Source organism: Euleptes europaea, chromosome 15 (assembly GCF_029931775.1).
Source record: "Euleptes europaea isolate rEulEur1 chromosome 15, rEulEur1.hap1, whole genome shotgun sequence".
NCBI classification, from domain to species: Eukaryota; Metazoa; Chordata; class Lepidosauria; order Squamata; family Sphaerodactylidae; genus Euleptes; species Euleptes europaea.
In genome coordinates this window covers 45266551-45286077 of record NC_079326.1, presented here as the reverse complement: position 1 = coordinate 45286077, position 19527 = coordinate 45266551, and the positions used below count along the sequence as shown (strand labels likewise).

The 19527-nt window shown below is 40.2% G+C and overlaps 1 protein-coding gene across 6 annotated transcripts in view; it reads left to right on the top strand.

Moving 5' to 3' along the window:
• Positions 1-19527, top strand: part of NCKAP1 (NCK associated protein 1) — a 63602-nt gene that overhangs the window by 12808 nt on the left and 31267 nt on the right. For 2 of the 6 annotated variants that reach the window (XM_056861054.1, XM_056861052.1), the window contains exons 2-8: positions 4067-4084; positions 5610-5720; positions 12991-13083; positions 16297-16353; positions 17210-17352; positions 17443-17533; positions 18205-18342. In XM_056861054.1, coding sequence (XP_056717032.1) covers positions 4067-4084; positions 5610-5720; positions 12991-13083; positions 16297-16353; positions 17210-17352; positions 17443-17533; positions 18205-18342 — 651 coding nt within the window. The remainder of the gene's footprint in view (positions 1-4066; positions 4085-5609; positions 5721-12990; positions 13084-16296; positions 16354-17209; positions 17353-17442; positions 17534-18204; positions 18343-19527) is intronic. The other 4 variants (XM_056861056.1, XM_056861055.1, XM_056861053.1 and 1 more) reach the window with 3 other exon arrangements.

The following is a 19527-nucleotide window of genomic DNA, read 5'->3' as shown; positions in this document are numbered from 1 at the left end:
TAAAATGTATTGGGAAAGCCAATAACTTGAAGCTTGGTAGAAGTGTATAAGTATCTATATATGCCTGGACAGTTACAATGTGCTCTTCTAGGGGCTACCCTTGGAGAGCATTCAGAAGCTGCAGCTAGTGCAGAATGCTGTGGCTAGACTGTTGGTTGGGGCTAGCTACTTGGCAGCATGTAGCCCAGATACTACAACAGTTATGCTGGCTGCTGATCCGCTCTTGAGCCCAATTCAAAGTGTTGCTTTTGTCCTTTTAAGCCCTATATGGTTTGGGACTGTCTCCTCCCATATGTTCCTGCCCAGGAATTAAGATCACAAGGAGAGGCCCTCCTGACTGTCCCACCAATCAAATAAGCCCATCTGTTGGGCACATGAGAGAGGGTCATTGAAATGTGGTGTTGGAGGAGAGCATTATGGATACTGTAGACTGCCAAAAAAATAATAATCATTGGGGTCTAGATCAAATCAAGCCTGAATGGACCCTAGAAGCTAAAATGGCTAAACTGAGGCTGTCGTACTTTGGTCACATTATGAGAAGACGAGTCACTGGAAAAGACGATCATGCTAGGGAGAGTTGAGGGCAGCAGGAAAAGAGGAAGACCCCACAAGAGATGGATTGACTCAATAAAGGAAGCCACAGCCCTCAGTTTGCAAGATCTGAGCAAGGCTGTTAAAGATAGGACATTTTGGAGGACATTGATTCATAGGGTTGCCATGAGTCGGAAGCAACTTGATGGCACTTAACACACACACCCCACAATTATGGAATCTCCCCAGGTGGGTGTGCCTGGCCCCCTCACCTTCGTTCTCTAGGAGTCAATTGAAGACGGTTTTATTAGGATGACATTTGATTTGACTGTCTTTAATAGACATTTTAAATTGTGGGTTTTATATATTTTGCTTTATTTACATTGTAAGCTGCCTTGAGTTCCATAAGATAAAAAGGCAGCTAGTAAATGTTTAAGCAAATAAAATATCTCACGAGTGATACCCTCCTAAGTACATGGAAGTCATTGGGTTTAGAAGGATGCAGTTCTGCGTAGTTGAATTTCTGTTTTTCTTTATATCATAGTAGTTGCTATCTCCTTTATGTAGATAGTAGTCAGAGGTGCCAAGAATAGTATACAATTGGTAGATGTGCTAAATTCCTTTTAATTCAGTGTTCCTTCTTTGAAGTTCAGAGTCACGGGAAATTGACACAAAACAGGAAATTGACACAATATCACACAAATTGATATCTGAGAAATTGTTACAAGAAAAGGAATCATGATTGTATTACCTAAAATGGTAATTTATTAATGTAAAGTCTTTCTTGGTGCTCAACTTCATGCCCCTTTATATGCTTCTCTATGTGCATTCAAGAAAATTGTTTTCCCTCCTTAAATAATCAAGCAAGTTCCACTGGACATGGAGAAATAGCTACATCTACAATTTTATATAAAGATACCAGAGTCAAGGATATGCCTTACAAACTTATACTTAGGAAGCTGGGGATATCTCATGAAAGCTGGGTAATGTGGCTGAGTTAGGGCCCTACCTGGTAGGTTGTTCACATTCTCTGGCAACATTTTTAAATGACTGCAGAAGCAATATTAACAAAAGTGCACTCCAAATATTTCATCCATCTTTTCTGGAGTTCACCTTCCCAATACCATTGACAGTCGTGAATTTCAGCAGTTGTCTTGGTAAGAATGTCATCTGTATTTCATGTCTTTTTTTTTTTTTTTGCATGTTTACTGCACATGGGAAGCTAGCATCTCAAGGAGATGGGGAGGCTTTAACCCTTCTCCCTGATGTGCTCAGTATCTGCAGTTTTCATCTGGAAAGTATTCAGGCATTTGATCTCTTCCCCTTGTATTCTGAAGTTGTATGCTCCTTGGAGAATTGTACCATGTGCTTTTGCTAAACATTTGTCCCTTGATGGGTAGATAAACCTGCTAGTGTCCTGACTTGTGTCTCTTTCCGACACAGCCAGACTATACGTTACAGTGTGCTGAAATCTGCCATAGGGAGTCATTGACATATTGCAGCTGCAAGTTCCTGGTGGGAAATCCATTTAAAAGTGCTGCAAGGGCCCAATTTGGATAGGAATTGCAGCTTGGGTGGGGACCCACCTTCCCACTGCAACAGGGGAAATAATTCCTCCCCTAGCACCGTTTTAACTCAGGAAAATGGCACAGGAGGGGAAGGAAGGGATAGTGGGAGAACAATGGACCCTAGAAGCTAAAATGGCTAAACGGTTTTTATATGCCGTCTTTCTCTGCCACTTAAGGGAGAATCAAACCGGCTTACAATCACCTTCCATTCCCCTCCTGTGAGATAGGTGGGGCTGAGAGAGCATGACTAGCCCAAGGTCACCCAGCTGGCTTCATGTGTGGGAGTGGGGAAAGAAATCCAGTTCACCAGATTAGCCTCCGCCACTCATGTGGAGGAGTGGGGAATCAAACCCGGTTCTCCAGATCAGACTCCACCGCTCCAAACCACCGCTCTTATCCCTTACACCATGCTGGGAGCAGTGGTGGATTTGCATATGTTTAAACATGTAGTGTGTTCCTTGGTGATATCTATTTAGAAAACGTAGCCAGAAGCAGGAGATAATTTGTTATGCAGGAATAGTTCCAGTATAGAGGAACCTAGGTCTTGGGATGCTTTTTAAAGTGATATGATCTGCTGGTTTGTAGTTTTTGCTTATTGTGTAGTCACTGTGTATATTTTTGCCATGTGATGGGGGAATGTTTATTAAATAATGACAAGGTTTCTAGAACTTGCACAGAGTCATTGTAGGCTTGAATTTTTTTTCCTTTGAAAGTACAGACAATACATTTATGAAGATTAACAGTGAAACCTTTTCACACGTTCACATGTTTTGATGCTGTGATGAGAAATGGAGAAATGCATTCGTTTCATCTGCCTTGGAGGTTCTGTAGGACTAATTTTTCATTTTTCTGTTTTTTTAAAGGAGGGGTGAGAATCCGTTTTGGAACCTTTGTAATTAAGTGGTTTGAGCTCCCTAGAAGGAGCTTGTTTCTGGTGACTTTTAAGTATACTGAGTAAAATGGCTATCAAGTACTTCCTTCCTTTTAATTGTCAAGACAGCAGTCACTTTAGGTCTGCAGGAGGCAGATTAGATCTTTGGTTTGGTCACCAGGGCAACCCAGCAAATGAGTCACAGCCTGGAATGCTGTACACACGGAAACACAAATGAAATTACTTTAAAGTCGTATTTCTACCTGTTTGACTTTTATCCCGCCCTTCCTTCGAGCGGTATGTGGTTCTCCCCTCCTCTCAATTTATATTCACAAACCTGTGAAGTGGGTTATGCCGGAATAGATTGACTGGCCCAAGGTCACCCGTTGAGCTTCGTGGCCGAGTGGGGATTTGAAATGGTGTCTCCGAGGTCTTAGTCAGATGTTCTAACCGCTACACCACACTGGCCGCATTCTGGTTGCCGTGGCCTCCTTTTCTCCACATATACCAGTGCTCATGTCATTACTGTAATGTCATTAAAAACAGTCGGCGGCTTAAGAACACTAGTCAGGGTATTCTGTATTTTAAGAAAACCATACATGTTGACTAGCTGCTTTAAAAACCTAGCCTGATTTCAGAGAACTTTGTAAAGTTCGTGGCCTTATAGCAAACTGCAAAGTCAGCCTTAGAATGATACTGCAATGACTGTTTGTATGTGTTTTTTTTTTAATTCTCGGCTACCGTTTCTATTTCAGGTATGTAACATTTCTCTGATAGTTGCTCTGCTGTCCTGAAAGTTGCATGTGCTGTCTGCTGCTAACGCCTTTCCTCACACCCCACCCCTTTGGCTCAGAATGATTGTCTGGGGATCTGCGACACGTTTTACTCGCCATACGAGTACCAATATATGTAATAGCGATAGACCCCATTAGAATGTTCAGTACTGTCCATAGACATAATCGTTATCTATACTAGAATTTAGCTTTAACTTTACTGAATAGTATTAGTTTGTATCCCTGAACGTCATGCTTGTGGGAATTCAAAAAACTTATGTTTATGTGTAATCTTCTCTCTTTTTGTCACAATGCTTCCCCAGCAAGGACAAGTATGGAAGGTTTGCAAATGCTTTTTCACCTTCCCTCTGCCCGCTTTCAGATCAGCCTCATACTCCATGACTTCTGTCTCTATATAATCCACAGCTGTAGAAAAGTCGACAAATCACCATCCTGGTTTTCCACTATGTTGTGTAGAAATTGCATAGCATGTTACAGTTTGCATGAGACACAAATTCTCTGTTCGGGGAGAATTTTGTACCTAAGAAGAGGTACTAGCATGGATATTAAATCGTTGAACAATATACTGTTTGACTGGATAGCTCTGGTGTTATGTAACACCTATGACAGTCCAGCACTGTTCTTGGCCCAAGTTTGTCTGGGTTATGCACTTCTCTTAGAAGTTTCACTAGCTACCAGAGATTACAGTTTTATTAGGTCCCAGATTTGTATTTTCTAAATTCTGTAATGGCTGATTTGTACAGTAATGCCATTTAACAGATTTACTCCCTTTCGTTGGAGATCATTCTAAAGAAGATAAAAAGTTCTCATGTCTGGATTTAATGCAGAGATGCTTAAAATTTAATTTGGGACCATGCACAGCCTATGGAGCCCCTCTTGCAGCCTTCCGGTTTTTGAAACAGGTCCATTAGTGGCAATCTTGCAGTGATTGGATGATTGTCCCACAGCAAATGTGGCCCAGCACGCATCTCTGTTCAGAAATGAAAGGCCATTTCCCCCTAGGTGCTTAGCTGATATGATAACAGTGTATGCTGATTGGGCTGTTTCACCTCTAAAATGGCTGTTACATGTACCAGTAAGATTCTCCCCACCATATACCACACTGATGTCAGCATATCACACAGCAATAAGACTAGACACACAGTATAGCTGAAGACTTGATTTCTGTGAGGAAAACAGCTCCCTGTAGGCCTGAGTATATTGAATGTGTCTCTGAGGTCAAAGCAAATTATGTCTAAGCGATAATCTTTTTAAAGGGTAATTTACATACTTTCTACCTCAGTGGAACATTTGAACTTTTACTTACCTTTAGAAGGAGGCACTTATGGGTTGTTCAGTGTCCCAGAGGAAAATTACAGAGAAACCATGTTAATGGCTCATTGCTTGGTTCTTTTCTTCAGAAAAGAGACGCTTGATAATTTAACGTCCCCAGCACTGTTGGCTTGAGATGATATGATAAAGAGTTTTCTGACAGTTCATTAGCTCCACTAGTACACGGTGGGCATTAAAAGCAAAACCTACCTACCTCACATGTTGGCTAGAAATGAAGTATCTGCCTCTTCTTTTAAGATTGAACTTTCCCTTCACTGCAGTTTTGCACTAACCGCTTCAAAACTTTCACACATTTTTTCCCAGTAGGAGCATCTCTGTACTGTCTCCCATCGCATAGTCCAGCTCTGACAATCCCTTCTCATTTTTCACTTGTTCACTCAAAAGCTAAAGAAGTCTTCCTAGTTTCTGATTGCAGATTGTTTTAAAATTGTATATATATAAAACAATGATATGTTTCATGGTAAGAATATATATTTTAGTTTCTTTTTCTTTTTCCCCAATTTTGTTCCCTAGGCATGTGGCGACCCAAAAGCAAAACCATCCTACCTTATAGACAAAAATCTGGAATCGGCTGTCAAATTCATCGTCAGAAAGTTTCCCGCTGTCGAAACACGCAACAACAATGTAAGTTGTGAAACAACTATGTAACTATTTGAATGAGTTAAATAAATGTTACCCATGGCAGTTCTTCCGCTGCATCTAAATATGGATCCCTGTTAGCATTGGTAGAATCTAAGCGAAGGCTGATCATATGCCAGAAATGATAGGCTTTTGTGTGGCAGGAATTGCTTAGGTTCAGTTTTTCCCATTGAGACTGGGATGATAGAAAAAGCTTCACATATCAGGTATTGCTTTTCTTTAGAGGTCTGGTAAAGGGTCTGCAGCCCAGCCCAGTCTGGAATATGATCATATCAGGCAGTGCTTCCAGAAGCAAGTTTGCAGCAAGCACTCACTAGATGTTCAGTAGCAGGTGGAAGGTTGATTTAAATATGAAAATGTATGCAAAGGATATATCATGCACTGAATTAGTGATGCAGACTGGTCATTGTTAGCAGACATTTTTAGAACCGCTCCTCAGCGGTAGTTCCTTTCGGGTAGCTTTAGTGGAGAGCCCGACGTAACAAGTGGGGTTTGAAGGTGGATACATTGGAGATCTACTTCCTCGATCACTAGTATACTAATTGCATCAGGTCTGTTCTGTTATTCCTTAAGAAAGCTACCGAATCCTGTTGGCTTGATTAGGCTGCTGATCATGGGAAATGTTCACGTTAAGACATGTCCTAAGATGCTCTCTAGGCATACTTCAGTGCATCGCCAGCCTGTGTGTGTATTTTTTTTTTTTTTTTTTGGAGAGGAAAGCTGTGAAGTCATTGTTTTGAAAATGAAAAGTGCTGCATATCTTTACTGATACCCAAGAAATAGAACACCTCTATGTTAATGGGGTTAACACTGAAAAGAAATCAACATAGAAGGGCTAAATCACAATAGCCAAGCACCTATTACATTTCTTCATATATTAAACATTTCTTCATATATTAAGCACACATCTTTGATACTGTGTAAAACATATGACGATTGTGCACACAAATTAATTGTAGCAAATATGCATAAACTGATTGTAATAAAGTCCATATAAAGGGGAAAGCGTAGCTCCAAAGCCCCGATGAAGTTCCAGTAGTGGGTATACGGTCCTCTAGAACAGCTCTGTTTTAATGTCCTTCTTCAGTCCCACAGTTCTATAAGTCCCCTAAATATTTTGATGTAAAAGTATAGACTTTGATGGACCAAGGGTCTGATTCAGTATAAGGCAGCTTCATGTGTGTTTATGTGTGGAGTAGAGGGTAGGACCATTTTCATTGTTTTCATTGTTGGTAAAGCTGATATCAAATGTCTGTGATTCTGCCCAATTATAATAATACAAGTTAGGCTATGAATAAGAACAAAACAAGAAAGTTACAACTTTATGAAAGTACTGAAGAAATATATGGTTGGCTGTTTCTTTAAGTTTAGCATCAGTTTTCTGCAAAGGGTAGATACTGTATGTATAGCAGTAAAGTTGCCATTGTTCTTATTTGAAAGAGGAATGATTTCGGCGTGGGAGATGTGAGGAGAAAATATTGCGATGGAGAGTATAGCTAAATGACTAAAATTAGTTCAGGAATAAGTAGTTTCAGAGTTTTCTTGCTCTAGGATCTCATGGAATCAGTACAATATCTGGACTGTTCTACTTTGTCCTTATTAAAGAAATCTATCCTTATTAAAAATCTTTCTCATCTATAAGAAGGCACATAAAAATCTAAAATCTAGTGACTGAGGTAATACACTGCTGACCTAATACACTGCTTGATGCATCCACATCCTTAAGAACCCAGCATACACCAGAAGGTGAGACAGTGAAGCCAGGTTTTAACTTATAAGAAATAAAGAAATTCACAGGGAGTTCACTGTACTAGAAGGGCTTTTAGATATTTCTTACTTTCCATTATGTTATGATTACAATATTAGGATGTGTGATAAGTTATAATTTTATACTGACCACTGAGGAAGGCCTATCCAGGCCGAAACGCATCTGGTCCTGTTTGGATCTCATATTGGTCAAAGAAAGATTGTACATCGCAGTTGTTTATGTTTGTATATACTGAATGTGTAAGTTTTTGCCTTTGCTAGGAGATTTATGCTTTTAATCTACATGTGCACCTTATTAAAATTTATATATTTGTAATTTTAACTTTTTCCAGCTCAACATCTTTGGTTTGCAATCAGTATTTTGGTTGAGTTCCATCAGGATTTCCCCCTCCCCTCTTTTGTTGTTTTTTTAATTTAGAATATGGACCATTTTGGAACACTTAACTGTGCATTCCTAAGGAGAGTTACTCCAATCTAAGATGCCCTATGAACTAGATAAAATACTGGATACTGCCCTATGAACTGAGCCTGGCTTTAGTCACAAAGAGTGGGATAAAAATGTAATAATAAATAAATAAATCTGCCATCTCAAGGAATGTTAAGTTTTTTTTGCTGGCAACATTTAACTTGCAACATAATGTTATGGATCCTACAGCTCTGTTCTACTAATGGTGATACCTTCCCCTGATGCAGAAGGCCACAGGTCTGTGGGCTGTAGTCCAATTTCTTTAAATACGAAGATCATGCAAATAACGTTCTTGTGGCTATCGCTGGTTTCAGATTATTGTATGTGACATCATCAATCTTCACCCACCTATTCCTGAATTCAGCAGTTGAGAGGCAAATGGAAGCTTAAACTTGCATAAGGGCTTGCATTATCCCAGTAGCATTTTTTAAAAGGTTAGAATTTGACCAATCAAAGTCCTGGTCAGTAATATGAGAGAGCTATGCAAATTACAAACGCTGCTGCTTTTTTTTTTTTTTTAGTCCAGGGGTCCCCAACCTTTTTGAGCCTGTGGGCACCTTTGGAATTCTGACAGGGTGGTGGGTGCAGCCACAAAATGGCTGCTGCAAGAGGTGGAGCCAGCCACAAAACCGCTGTTGCAGGGGCGGAGCCACACACACAGAGGAACCCCCAGTGCAGAGGAGAAGAGGGGTAATTTAAAAATACACTGGGAAAGAGGAATGAGAGGGAATAAAAGCAGCACTGTGGTGGCAAGCTGCTACTGAAGCAACATCTTTTAAACCTGCATAGCCAATCGGAGCTCTAGTGGCCAGTCAAGAAGCCTTTGTGGGCAAGAGTCCCCACCTGACCCCACTCACTTTCTAAAAAACACTTGGTGGGCACCAACTAAGGTATCAGCAGGTGCCGTGGCACCCACGAGCACCATGTTGGAAGCCCCTGCTTTAGTCCCTCTCCTACAGCAAATGAAGTGTATTAAGGGGTCGTTTTAATTTCCTGGACATTTGTGTTTTGTGCCATTGCAATAGCTGCTTCTGTATGCCTCAATTCCCACACATTTATGTGTTAAGCGTAAAGCTTGCTCACCTACATTAATCGTGTATAATATACAATAAAAATCAAGTCTATATGCTTAAGAGCCTGTGTGAATAGTCTCTGCTTGTTGTTCAGGAGAATATACATCTGGTGAGGAGGGGAATCATGTAAACATGGCCTACTCATTTATGCAGAAAGATCCCAGTTATTGTTGTCTGTATACACAGTTGGAAGAGACTCAGGGCTTCCTTGAGTGCATCCTACATGCCAGGGTCATGCATAAACCAGCCCTGCATTTCCTTTCTCCTAAAACAGAGATTCTGGGCTATGTGGAGAGATTACAGGTGAGGGGGACCTTGCTCCTGAGTGTGAGAGGTACTCTTGCCATTAGTACCAAATAGCTCCCATGAATCAGTAAAAGAGGTGGGGTGCCCGCATAAGAGCATCCTTGATTTAATGGATTATCTGACCACAGTCAAATAATAGCAATAATAGCTGATTGGCATCCTTCCTCTCTTTATTTACTTTAAGCATCTCCCTTGTGACATATCCCAAATGCTTTTGAATCTCACTACAGATTTACAGACAGTGTGCCATGTAGCGATACCAGTGAGCTATATAGTTTCCTTAGAATCATAAAGCTACTTTCACGGTTCTTTGGATTCTGGTTTATTAAAAACCGGTGTGTTAATGACTGGCATTTTTTCCTCTAACTAGAGAAATTGTCAGCAAATTGAGTATGGCAGATACTGTGAGCCTTTGTAACCCATTTCAAAGGAGTAGTCTTGAAGCATGCCTGTTTTTAATGTCCTCCAGCTTGAAACAGTGTTACTGTCGGGGTGCATAACGATTGGCATTGGGGCAGGAATGGCCTTTTGAACTTGCATTCTGTTAATTCTGGTATTTACCAGTGCCCGCATTCCTTTGAAATGTGGTGCTGGAGGAGAGTGTTATGGATTCCGTGGACTGCCAAAAAAAACAAATCAGTGGGTCATAGATCAGATCAAGCCTGAACTTGACCCTAGAAGCTAAAATGACTAAACTGAGGCTGTCGTACTTTGGTCACATTATGAGAAGACAAGAGTCACTGGAAAAGGCAATCATGCTAGGAAAAGTTGAGGGCAGCAGAAAAAGAGGAAGACCCAACAAGAGATGGATTGACTCCATAAAGGAAGCCATGGCCCTCAATTTGCAAGACCTGAGCAAGGCTGTTAAAGATAGGACGATTTGGAGGACATTGATTCATAGGGTCGCCATGAGTCAGAAGCGACTTGATGGCACTTCTCTCTCACACACACACACACACACACACTCCTAAGTGAGGAAAGGAGGGGAGGAAAAGTCTACTAGATAAAAAATAGGCAGTTCATCAACTAAAATTGGCAGAGTATTCAGCTTTAACTTACTGGGTTTTTCGTTACATAGTTTTATAGCTGCATGTAACTCCTACTGAATGTGGTAAAACTTTTATCATTTTTTCTTATTAGCTTGAAAATAATTTCTTCACTAATGAGTGAAGAGTTTCCCATTGTCCAAGTTTTCAGCTTTCAGCAAAGAAGGTGTCCACTAGATTGCAATTGTATAAAAGTCTGTTCATCCTTAACTCACTTAATCGTACTTTGATTCCTAAAATAAAAATAGACTGGAGGGCTTTTGCTTATATGTAGTTTTTTAGTGTGTTTAAGAGCACACCAAATTCTGTTTTAATTCCAGCTGGTAGTAGTTGTGCCCAGTGCCAAAATCACATGGACTGAGGAGGGAGAATTTCAGCATTAAATGTGAACTAGTGGCCACTGCCACAGGATAGAACCAGCCTAATGATTGTGGCTTTGAAGGTTCACTTGTTGACATCCTTTTGATGTTCTAATATACAAGAGTGGTAAAAATTCTGTCAATAGCTATTGAGTGAATTTTCTCTACCTACTTTTTCTCTTCACCAGAATGGTAGTTTGGATGTTTTCGTGAGTCAGAATATGTCAGTGTATAATTTAAGATATAAGAAGTATGTCAGGAGAGATTTATTTTGCTGTATATAAAAGAGGATAACGGTATAAAGGTCAGATATTTTCTGAGAGATGTTATGTGAGTCCTGTAAATTTTTCTTTGTGTCCTATCCACAGTTTTCTTCCAGTTCCCACAAAAGCTGCACTGTGGTTAGTGTTCTGTTGCTGACACTATTCCTGTGAATCTTTTGAACAATATCTCAAAAGATTTTGAACAGTCAGTAGCCTGGATCCAGTGGCATGGGAGCGGAAACTTAAAATGACCTAACACAGTTCCGATTGCGCAAGGTCTTCTGCAGCACCTGTCATTTTCGTGCAAGCAGAAAAACAGCTCAGGATACTCTATTTCACTTAGTAAAAAGTTCCAGCATAAGAGGGTTTTTTTTCACATTCCTACATGTACAAGGATCCTAGTGCATGTGGAAATCTTCCAGGGGATCCCAGCCTATGGTATCACAAGCAATTCAACCTGGAGGGCCTGCGGACAGTTTGCTGCCTATTTTATAAAAAGGGAAGCTTCAGAACAAACTATGTTTTCTGGTCTGAATGTGCCAGTTACAGTTTAGCTGCTTTTGTCCAGAAATATTCTGGTACTCTTTAGATTCAGGTAGAGATTGAGGAGCCAAGCAGCAAAACAGAGATGAGAGTAAGGATTAGATGCAGCTTGCAAGTATTTATAGATAAAAATTACCTTTTGTATACAAAGTGATAGTGATTTTTTCAGGTAGATGTGATAAGGAGGGTGTACTCTTAAATACGTGATATCCATTGGCCTTGAACAGCCAACTGTTTCTGTCTAATATATGCATGGTATCGTGAGCGTTAATGAAATGTTTCTAAAGCGTTTTGTACATTGAAAAGTAACAGTTTTAATTCACAATGGTATAGAAAGTTAAAGGAAGATGCTCTTTTTCTCCACTGCTCTCTGAATAACTTACTCTTTTTTTCTGTTACACTGAGTAGTTTGCATTCTACAAAAATTAGTCATCTGAGCATTGCTGGAAAATATGGAGTGAAAAATCTACTTTTCTGTCCCCTAAAAATTCTCATATTCATATTTTTCTCTCTTCCATTTCCTCACCAGTGTCTTAACATTCTAGCCTCCTGCTTTTTTTCCACATCTTTGTTTCTTTTGTTGCTTGTGTTTTAATGTATATTGTGTTGTATGGAACTGGTTAAAGAACCGTTACTGTATTTTATGTTTGTATCTACATTTTATTTTGCATGCTTAACGTGGCTTTACCTGGATATTCTTTTTGGTAAGTTCTGAATTTTAAAAGCATATTGTTTTTTCTGTAGTAAAATCTGTGAGCTCTCCTGTCACTTCTTTTTCCCACCTCAAGAAATCTGTCCTTGTTTTCATCATGCTGATTTGTGCTCATAGAACTGTTTTGCTTTGGCTAATAATTCGTATAACTAATACTTTTCAGTAGTTCTTAATTTTATCTCTGTCTCTTCTGTATCGCAACTTTGGCACTAATGCTTACTAATTAGCTGATAGCCAGCCGTTATTAGCAATCGTTAGTTGTCAGGTGTGGGTAGAGTCTACTGGTACACTCTGAGGGATTGCATTAGATCTGGTGGAGGCCTTTTCTTCTCTGCTTGTGTAGATGGGCAGGTCTGTGTAGTAGTCATTGCCAGTTAGTTGGCTCGCTTGCTGCTTTGCTAGACCACAAGCTGAATTGGAGAGGGAGGTCCAGAAGGGAAAACAGACAGCGTGCCAACCTTCTTCTCTTCAGCGCTTGCACCAGTGGTAGGAAGCAAGCAGGACTTCTGGGTTTCTGCTGGGAGGGAACTTGTCCCATTTTAAAAAAACAACTATGGGAGTATTTTGGTATTAGGGAAATGTAGTAAGCGTTTGATCATAGTAAGACGTGTGGAAAACCTGATTCGCCAGCAGCTTGCCAGTAAGATTGCTTTGCCTTTTCAAAGATGCACCTTTGCTTCGAAGAGCTGTATAGTATATTTGTGTGTGTTTCGTTTACAGCAACAGCTTGCTCAACTGCAGAAAGAAAAATCAGAGATTCTGAAGAATCTGGCTTTATATTACTTCACGTTTGTTGATGTTATGGAATTTAAGGTAAGGAACCCCCAAGTACAGAGCGGCCCTCGTAACAATTGAGCTTGACACCCCTGGTTTACACAGTTGCGTGTAACCTGCAAATTATCCACTGGAATAGAGTGTGTCTGCAAGTACTGCGTTAACCTTATGTACGAGGTTAAACACGCAGGGTTTAAAGTTAAGCATTAAGCATTTGATAGCTGACAGTTTCCTAGCACTCTTCACCAAATGTGGGCAGCTCCATGTGTTGGGGTTGTGAAAAGAATGAGATGGAGCTTTTGCCTCTGCTAAACTGAGAGTTAAGCTAAACGAAAAGCTTGCAAATGAATTTTGCTGCTGTTGGATTTCATGGAGAGCAAGCACTTCCCACAGTGCACCATGCAGAGTAAAGTTTGCAAATGGGGTTTGTCTGCTCCTGCTGAAATGAACAGAGAACAAGCTTTTGCTCCCCCTTCCCAGATCCCTCCCAACCATAAAGCTTGCTGATGGGCTTGTCTGTTTCTGCGTGGTCACAGAAGTGGTCTGCAAGCATTCAAGCTCCGCCTCCTCCCTTGCTGCTGATCTGCTAATCACACATTCTGGAATCCAAAGAATAACAGCCCTAGAAAGCTCCTGTTTGCCAGACAGGCAGGCCAGTGCTTTTGTGGAAGGCTACATTGGGAACTACATTTTAAAGATGGCGGTCAATCGTGAACACATGAAGCTGACTTACACTGAGTCAGACCCTTGGTCCATCAAAGTCAGTATTGTCTACTCAGACCAGCAGCAGCTCTCCAGGGTCTCAGGCAGAGGTCTTTCACATCACCTACTCCCCTAGTCCCTTAACTGGAGATCCTGGGGATTGAACCTGGGACAGCCCCTCCTCTTCATGCTGACTTAATTCCATGGTATCATCAGTTAGGCAAACACAAATGTTATTGTAAAGTACCGCAGAACTTTTGAACTAAGTAATAGGGGAATTAGAGCTGTGCAGTCTCATGCACAAGGACCATCACCAGAAGAAGAACCTGAAAATGAAATTGAGTCAGCAGTCCACTGCAGTGTGTTTTGGTTCAAAACCAAGTATAAGTTCAGGTAGTAAAAGCCCAGAGGAGGAAGAGAGAAGCTCTGAAAACACTGAAAAACATATGCGTAGTGATGAAAAATGCTTCACAAACCAGTATGGCTGCCTATGTAATCAAAGGCTGTGTTAGGACAGCAGAGTCCCGGTGGACTTTGCAGCTAGTGATGAAGAATATGTCATTTAACTCTTACAACTACATCAATGAGTTGTTCAAGCCAAATGTTCTCAGATAGCTGAATAGCCAGCGGTTTCATCTTGGAAAAACAAAAGGAATGTGTGTTGTAGTTTTTGGCTTGGCACCATACTTGAACTTCTACTGAAACAGTGCTAGATATTTGTTAATCTGTTTTAATGAATAAGGTGTTCCAAAAAGGTCAGATGGATTTAGCAGTTCGTTTCTGAGCCCCATGGCACAGAGTGGTAAGCTGCAGTACTGCAGTCCAAGCTCTGCTCACGACCTGAGTTCGATCCCAGCGGGAGTCAGTTTCAGGTAGCGGGCTCAAGGTTGACTCAGCCTTCCATCCTTCCGAGCTTGCTGGGGGTAAAGGGAAGGTTACTGGGGAAGGCACTGGCAAACCACCCCGTAAACAAAGTCTGCCTAGGAAACGTCAGGATGTGACGTCACCCCATGGGTCAGAAATGACCCGGTGCTTGCACAGGGGACCTTTACCTTTTCTGGGAAGAATTCTGCAAAAATGTTTCCACACGGTATCTGACGTGTTTTTCTTCAGACTGCTGCTACTGAAGGCCTCCATCAGAAATTTCAAGAAGGCATGTGTTCTTTAGCAGTTGCAAATTACTCCAGGTGTTTATGGATGAGCCAAATGTAAATCACCTTTTTCTGAAGAAGAAAAACCTGAAAGAAGAAATGAACCCTGACTAGAAAGAGGAAGAAAACAGATTGATTGACCTTGGAACGAGTAGCCTTCATGTTGTACATGGGTCATATAAAACTGGATTGAGAAACTAATGACTTGTTGCATAAATTCAGAAAGCTGCAAAAATTGTCATCCAGTTCACATTTGGTTAACAAATGGTCTGAGATCTTGCTTGACCAAAGCAAGGTCAAAATTGGCTTTGCAGCAAGGAAGCTCTTAAAAGAAACTAAACGTCAGGTGGCTGAGGTTTATTTAGAATGTTGAAACATAGTAGTGGCAGTTGTTGAAAAGTTGGTTGAGACAAGTCCTTTGAAGTTAAAAGATCGTTTTTGGCTTATCAGTATTAGATCCTACTGTGGCAATACACAAGCCAAATGTTTCATTCACAGAATAGGGACTGTACTTGAACTTCTTCACGCAGCATATCGAATCAATGGCACAACAGCTGAAAAATGAAAGCAGCAATACACTGCTTTAACCACAGCTGCCGGCAATGAATTCAAGGCTCATTTTCATGCATACATGTTAAAGCGAGATGATGAAGTTGGATTGGACACATTTCACAATGGTATTTTGGTGGCCAATAAGAATTTCTTAGGCCTATGGAATGTTGTCAAGACGTGCTGTATCCTACCTCATGGTAGTGCTTCAGTTGAAAGAGGATTTTCAGTTAGTATGTCAGTGTTAATAGAGAATTTGCATGAAACTCCTGTCTGTCAACATCAGGTTTATGATGCTGTCCTGAATTTTGGAGGACTTGAATCTATTGTAATTGATAGGAGTATGTTGCAGTTGGTTTTAGTTCAGAATGGTCTAGAAAGTTAAAGGAAGATGTTCTTTTTCTCCACTGCTCCTTGAATAACTTTTTTTTCTTTTCCACTGAGTAGTTTGCATTTTACAAAAATTAATCATTTGAGCATTGCTGGAAAATATGGAGTGAAAAATCTACCTTTCTGACCCCTAAAAACTCTCATATTGTCATAAAGATACTTGGTGGGCACCTGGAAAGGTGTTGGCCTACCTTGATTTTTAACTGCAGTTTCATATTGTGGCTTATTAAGCCATTTTTAAAGAATATTTATTGAAATTTATGTGACATACTTTTTGATGTATAGGGGAAATCAGGGAAATGGAAAATAAAATTATAGTGGTAACCCTGTTAATCCTAACACACCCAAATGCATTTCTGCAAAATCATACTGACTCATAAAGCTTAAAATTTCATAAAGGATTTTAAGATAAAGATTCTAGCAAGCCATTTGATGTTCCTTTTCTCTCTTTATTTCAAAGGACCACGTCTGTGAACTGCTGAACACTATTGATGTTTGCCAAGTCTTCTTTGATATTGTAAGTCTGTGAATGGTCTGCTGAAAGATTAACCGTGCAGTCCTATGCAGAGCAACTATAGTCTAAGCTCATGTTTTGGTGGGGGTAACTCTGCACCAGATTGTTCTGTAACAATCTTTAAGGGATGTACTAGCATCCATCCTAACTCCAATAAATGCTCATTTGGTTCCTTGGTTCACTAGAATTTCTGTTCAGGGTTTGAAGATGATTAGGAATCCTAGTTATCCTTAACTGCAGTTAATGTGGGTATAGGCTTATTCTTGTATTATGGTTAAGTTTTGGAAATGATAAGGATTTTGTTCAGGGAAGGAAACACGTAATCCTGTGTTGTGCTTCCAGTTTAGTAATTGTAGTTATAGTGGATCAGGTCCCCTCCCCTCACCAGTCCTAAACCAAATGTAATAATATTTGGAAATGTCTCAGAAGAGAAATTTAATCTGTTATGCATATTTATGTCCTGCAGAATACAGCACAGCAAGTACAATTAATATATGCAGACTGTTAAAGATGCTTCCAAGTATTTCAAATGTGCCAACACTCCCTGTCAAATTGTGCAGGACTGTTCAGATACTAAAAGATGAGAATTTGAAAATGATGCTTTCTTTGTTTATGTACTTATTTCATTTATACCCTCCCTTCTGGTGGGGACCCAAAACGGTTTACATCATTCTCTCCATTTTATTCTCACAACTGTTCTGTAAGGTAGGTCAGATTGAGAGTGTATGGCCATCCCAAGGTCACCCAAATAAGCTGTCAGAATGGTCGTGTAATATTAGTTTCATCGCTCAGTTGTAATCATGTCAAATATGCTGTAGATAACACTAAAGTATAAAACTTGTTTGTTTTATATTTCTAGACTGTAAACTTTGATTTAACAAAGAACTACCTAGATTTAATAATAACGTACACAACACTAATGATATTGCTGTCTCGGATTGAAGAACGAAAGGCAATCATAGGATTGTACAACTATGCGCACGAAATGACTCATGGAGCAAGGTAAAAATGCACTGCGCAGAAGTAACCTTTCGGGATTGGGGGCATATTTTATGAAATCTTTTCCTTCATTGCATTTGTTGCTGTCTTTAGTGACAGGGAATATCCACGTCTTGGCCAGATGATTGTGGATTATGAGAATCCTTTGAAGAAGATGATGGAGGAATTTGTACCACACAGTAAAGTACGTGTGAAGCTTGCTTCTTTTTTATTTTGCTGAATACAGATGGAGCAGCTTATATTCCATTTTCAACTCCCCCACCATTCTTGTGGGGATTTAGCAGAATTCAAATTGTTCAATGAACACATTTGTGTGAAAAGGCAAAAAAATTCACCTTTCCCTTCTTGACAGCGGTTTCAAGTATCCATATTTGATGAATGAACAAGAAATAGTAAAGTTTATTTGCCCCTGCTCCTTGATATCTGAATTGTTCAATCTAATACTGGTATGGGTGTTTATTATAAAGTAATACAATATACTCTTTCCCATACATAAATGTGGTGGTCAACATCTCTCCAGAGAAACGTTTTAACTTTCACTGTCTCTCTGCTGGCCAAAGGTTCCTAAGCCATATTTATTTCAGTGCTTCATTGAAAATTGGTTATGATATGTATGTGCCCACATCTATACAGTAGTTTGTTGCATAGAACGCTGAGCTAAATGTTCATGCTCTGATTTGTTTCAGCAACCTGAGAAAAGCTAGGTGCTTGATAGTACTGCAATAGAGATCAGCTATTAAATGCCCTTATTTTGTAATTGCTAAATCCCCAAACAGTATTTGTTGTGCTGAACAGCTAATTGTTTGAGAACATGACTTCTGTATTTATTGCTGTTTTTGTTGTTGTTGGTTCTAGGCTCTTTCTGATGCCCTAATCTCGCTCCAAATGGTCTATCCTCGACGAAACCTCTCTGCCGACCAGTGGAGAAATGCACAGCTTTTGAGCCTCATCAGTGCCCCCAGCACAATGCTTAATCCTGCACAGTCGGACACTGTAAATTTCCATGATAGTATTAAATCAAGGGGAAAGAGTCAAGTGTTTGATTCTCAGACTTGATTAGTCTGCTGAGGGTGTGGGCATGTACCAGCAAACTGTGTGTGTGTGTTTTTCAAGTTGTGTTGTCGCATTTCTGTGACTACGTTACTGCAAGATGGAATTTGCAACTGCATGTTAATTTAAGACATCATGCTAGCCCATGCCTCTGTTTCTTAGTTCTCTTGATTTGTTCCCTAACCAAAATCAAGCAGAACTGTGGAATGTTAAAATGAGATTTTTATCTCGTTCACTCAGCCTGTCTTAGATAGTCAGTTCCTGAATTGCGGAATCAGATCCAGAGATGTGTGAGTGGATTTAGATTCAGAGATGTGTGTGTGGATTTCTATTTGCATAGCAGATCTTCTTCCTGCTGCAGTTTGTGTGTGCGTGTGGGGCACAGTACTCTGATTTTTGCCCTCTTCAACCCTCCTGGCCACGTTCCATACAGTCCCTTATGCTTCCCTGACCTTCAAGAACAGCTTGGGGGGCGAGGGGATTAGGGGCAGCAGAGGGCAGGTGAAAGCAGAAAAGTTTCTCTGTATCAGAGTTCCATAATCTATAAAATTATTAGATTAGAAGTAGTTTTTTTATTGATGGGGAAAGTTCCTATATTGTTTCAAAACTTAAATTTCTAAATCCAGAGGTCCTCCTTGTTCAAATACTGGAGATGCATTCCATTTTACATTCCGCTGTTGAATGTGTCACTGTGTTTAAGCATTGAAAGCGGAGGTTTAGTCGAGGAAAAATTGTCTTCTTTTAAACCTTTATTAACTTGAGGCCTGTTCATGATTATGGTGACATCCATTTTGAGTATTTGAGGAATACGGAGCCAGACAGAAGAGATTCTGGAAAAACCATCCTTCTGCAAAGGGAGCTGCAGCAACTCATTGTCAGTTGTTCCATGTTCCAGAAGCACTTGTATTGTGACTATCCTAAGTGTGAATTGGTCCACAGTTGAACACAATTTGGGAAATGTGCTTACAAAGCCAGAGTGTGTAATTAACCATGTTCAAATAGTTCCATCAGATCTTGCCAGTTCTGAGCCAGGAGTACTTTCTGTTCACTCTGTCAATCTACTAGATTGTTGCATGTGCATTTTTTTTTCCTGGGAAACAGACAGGTTCATCACGAAGCTGTCCTGAC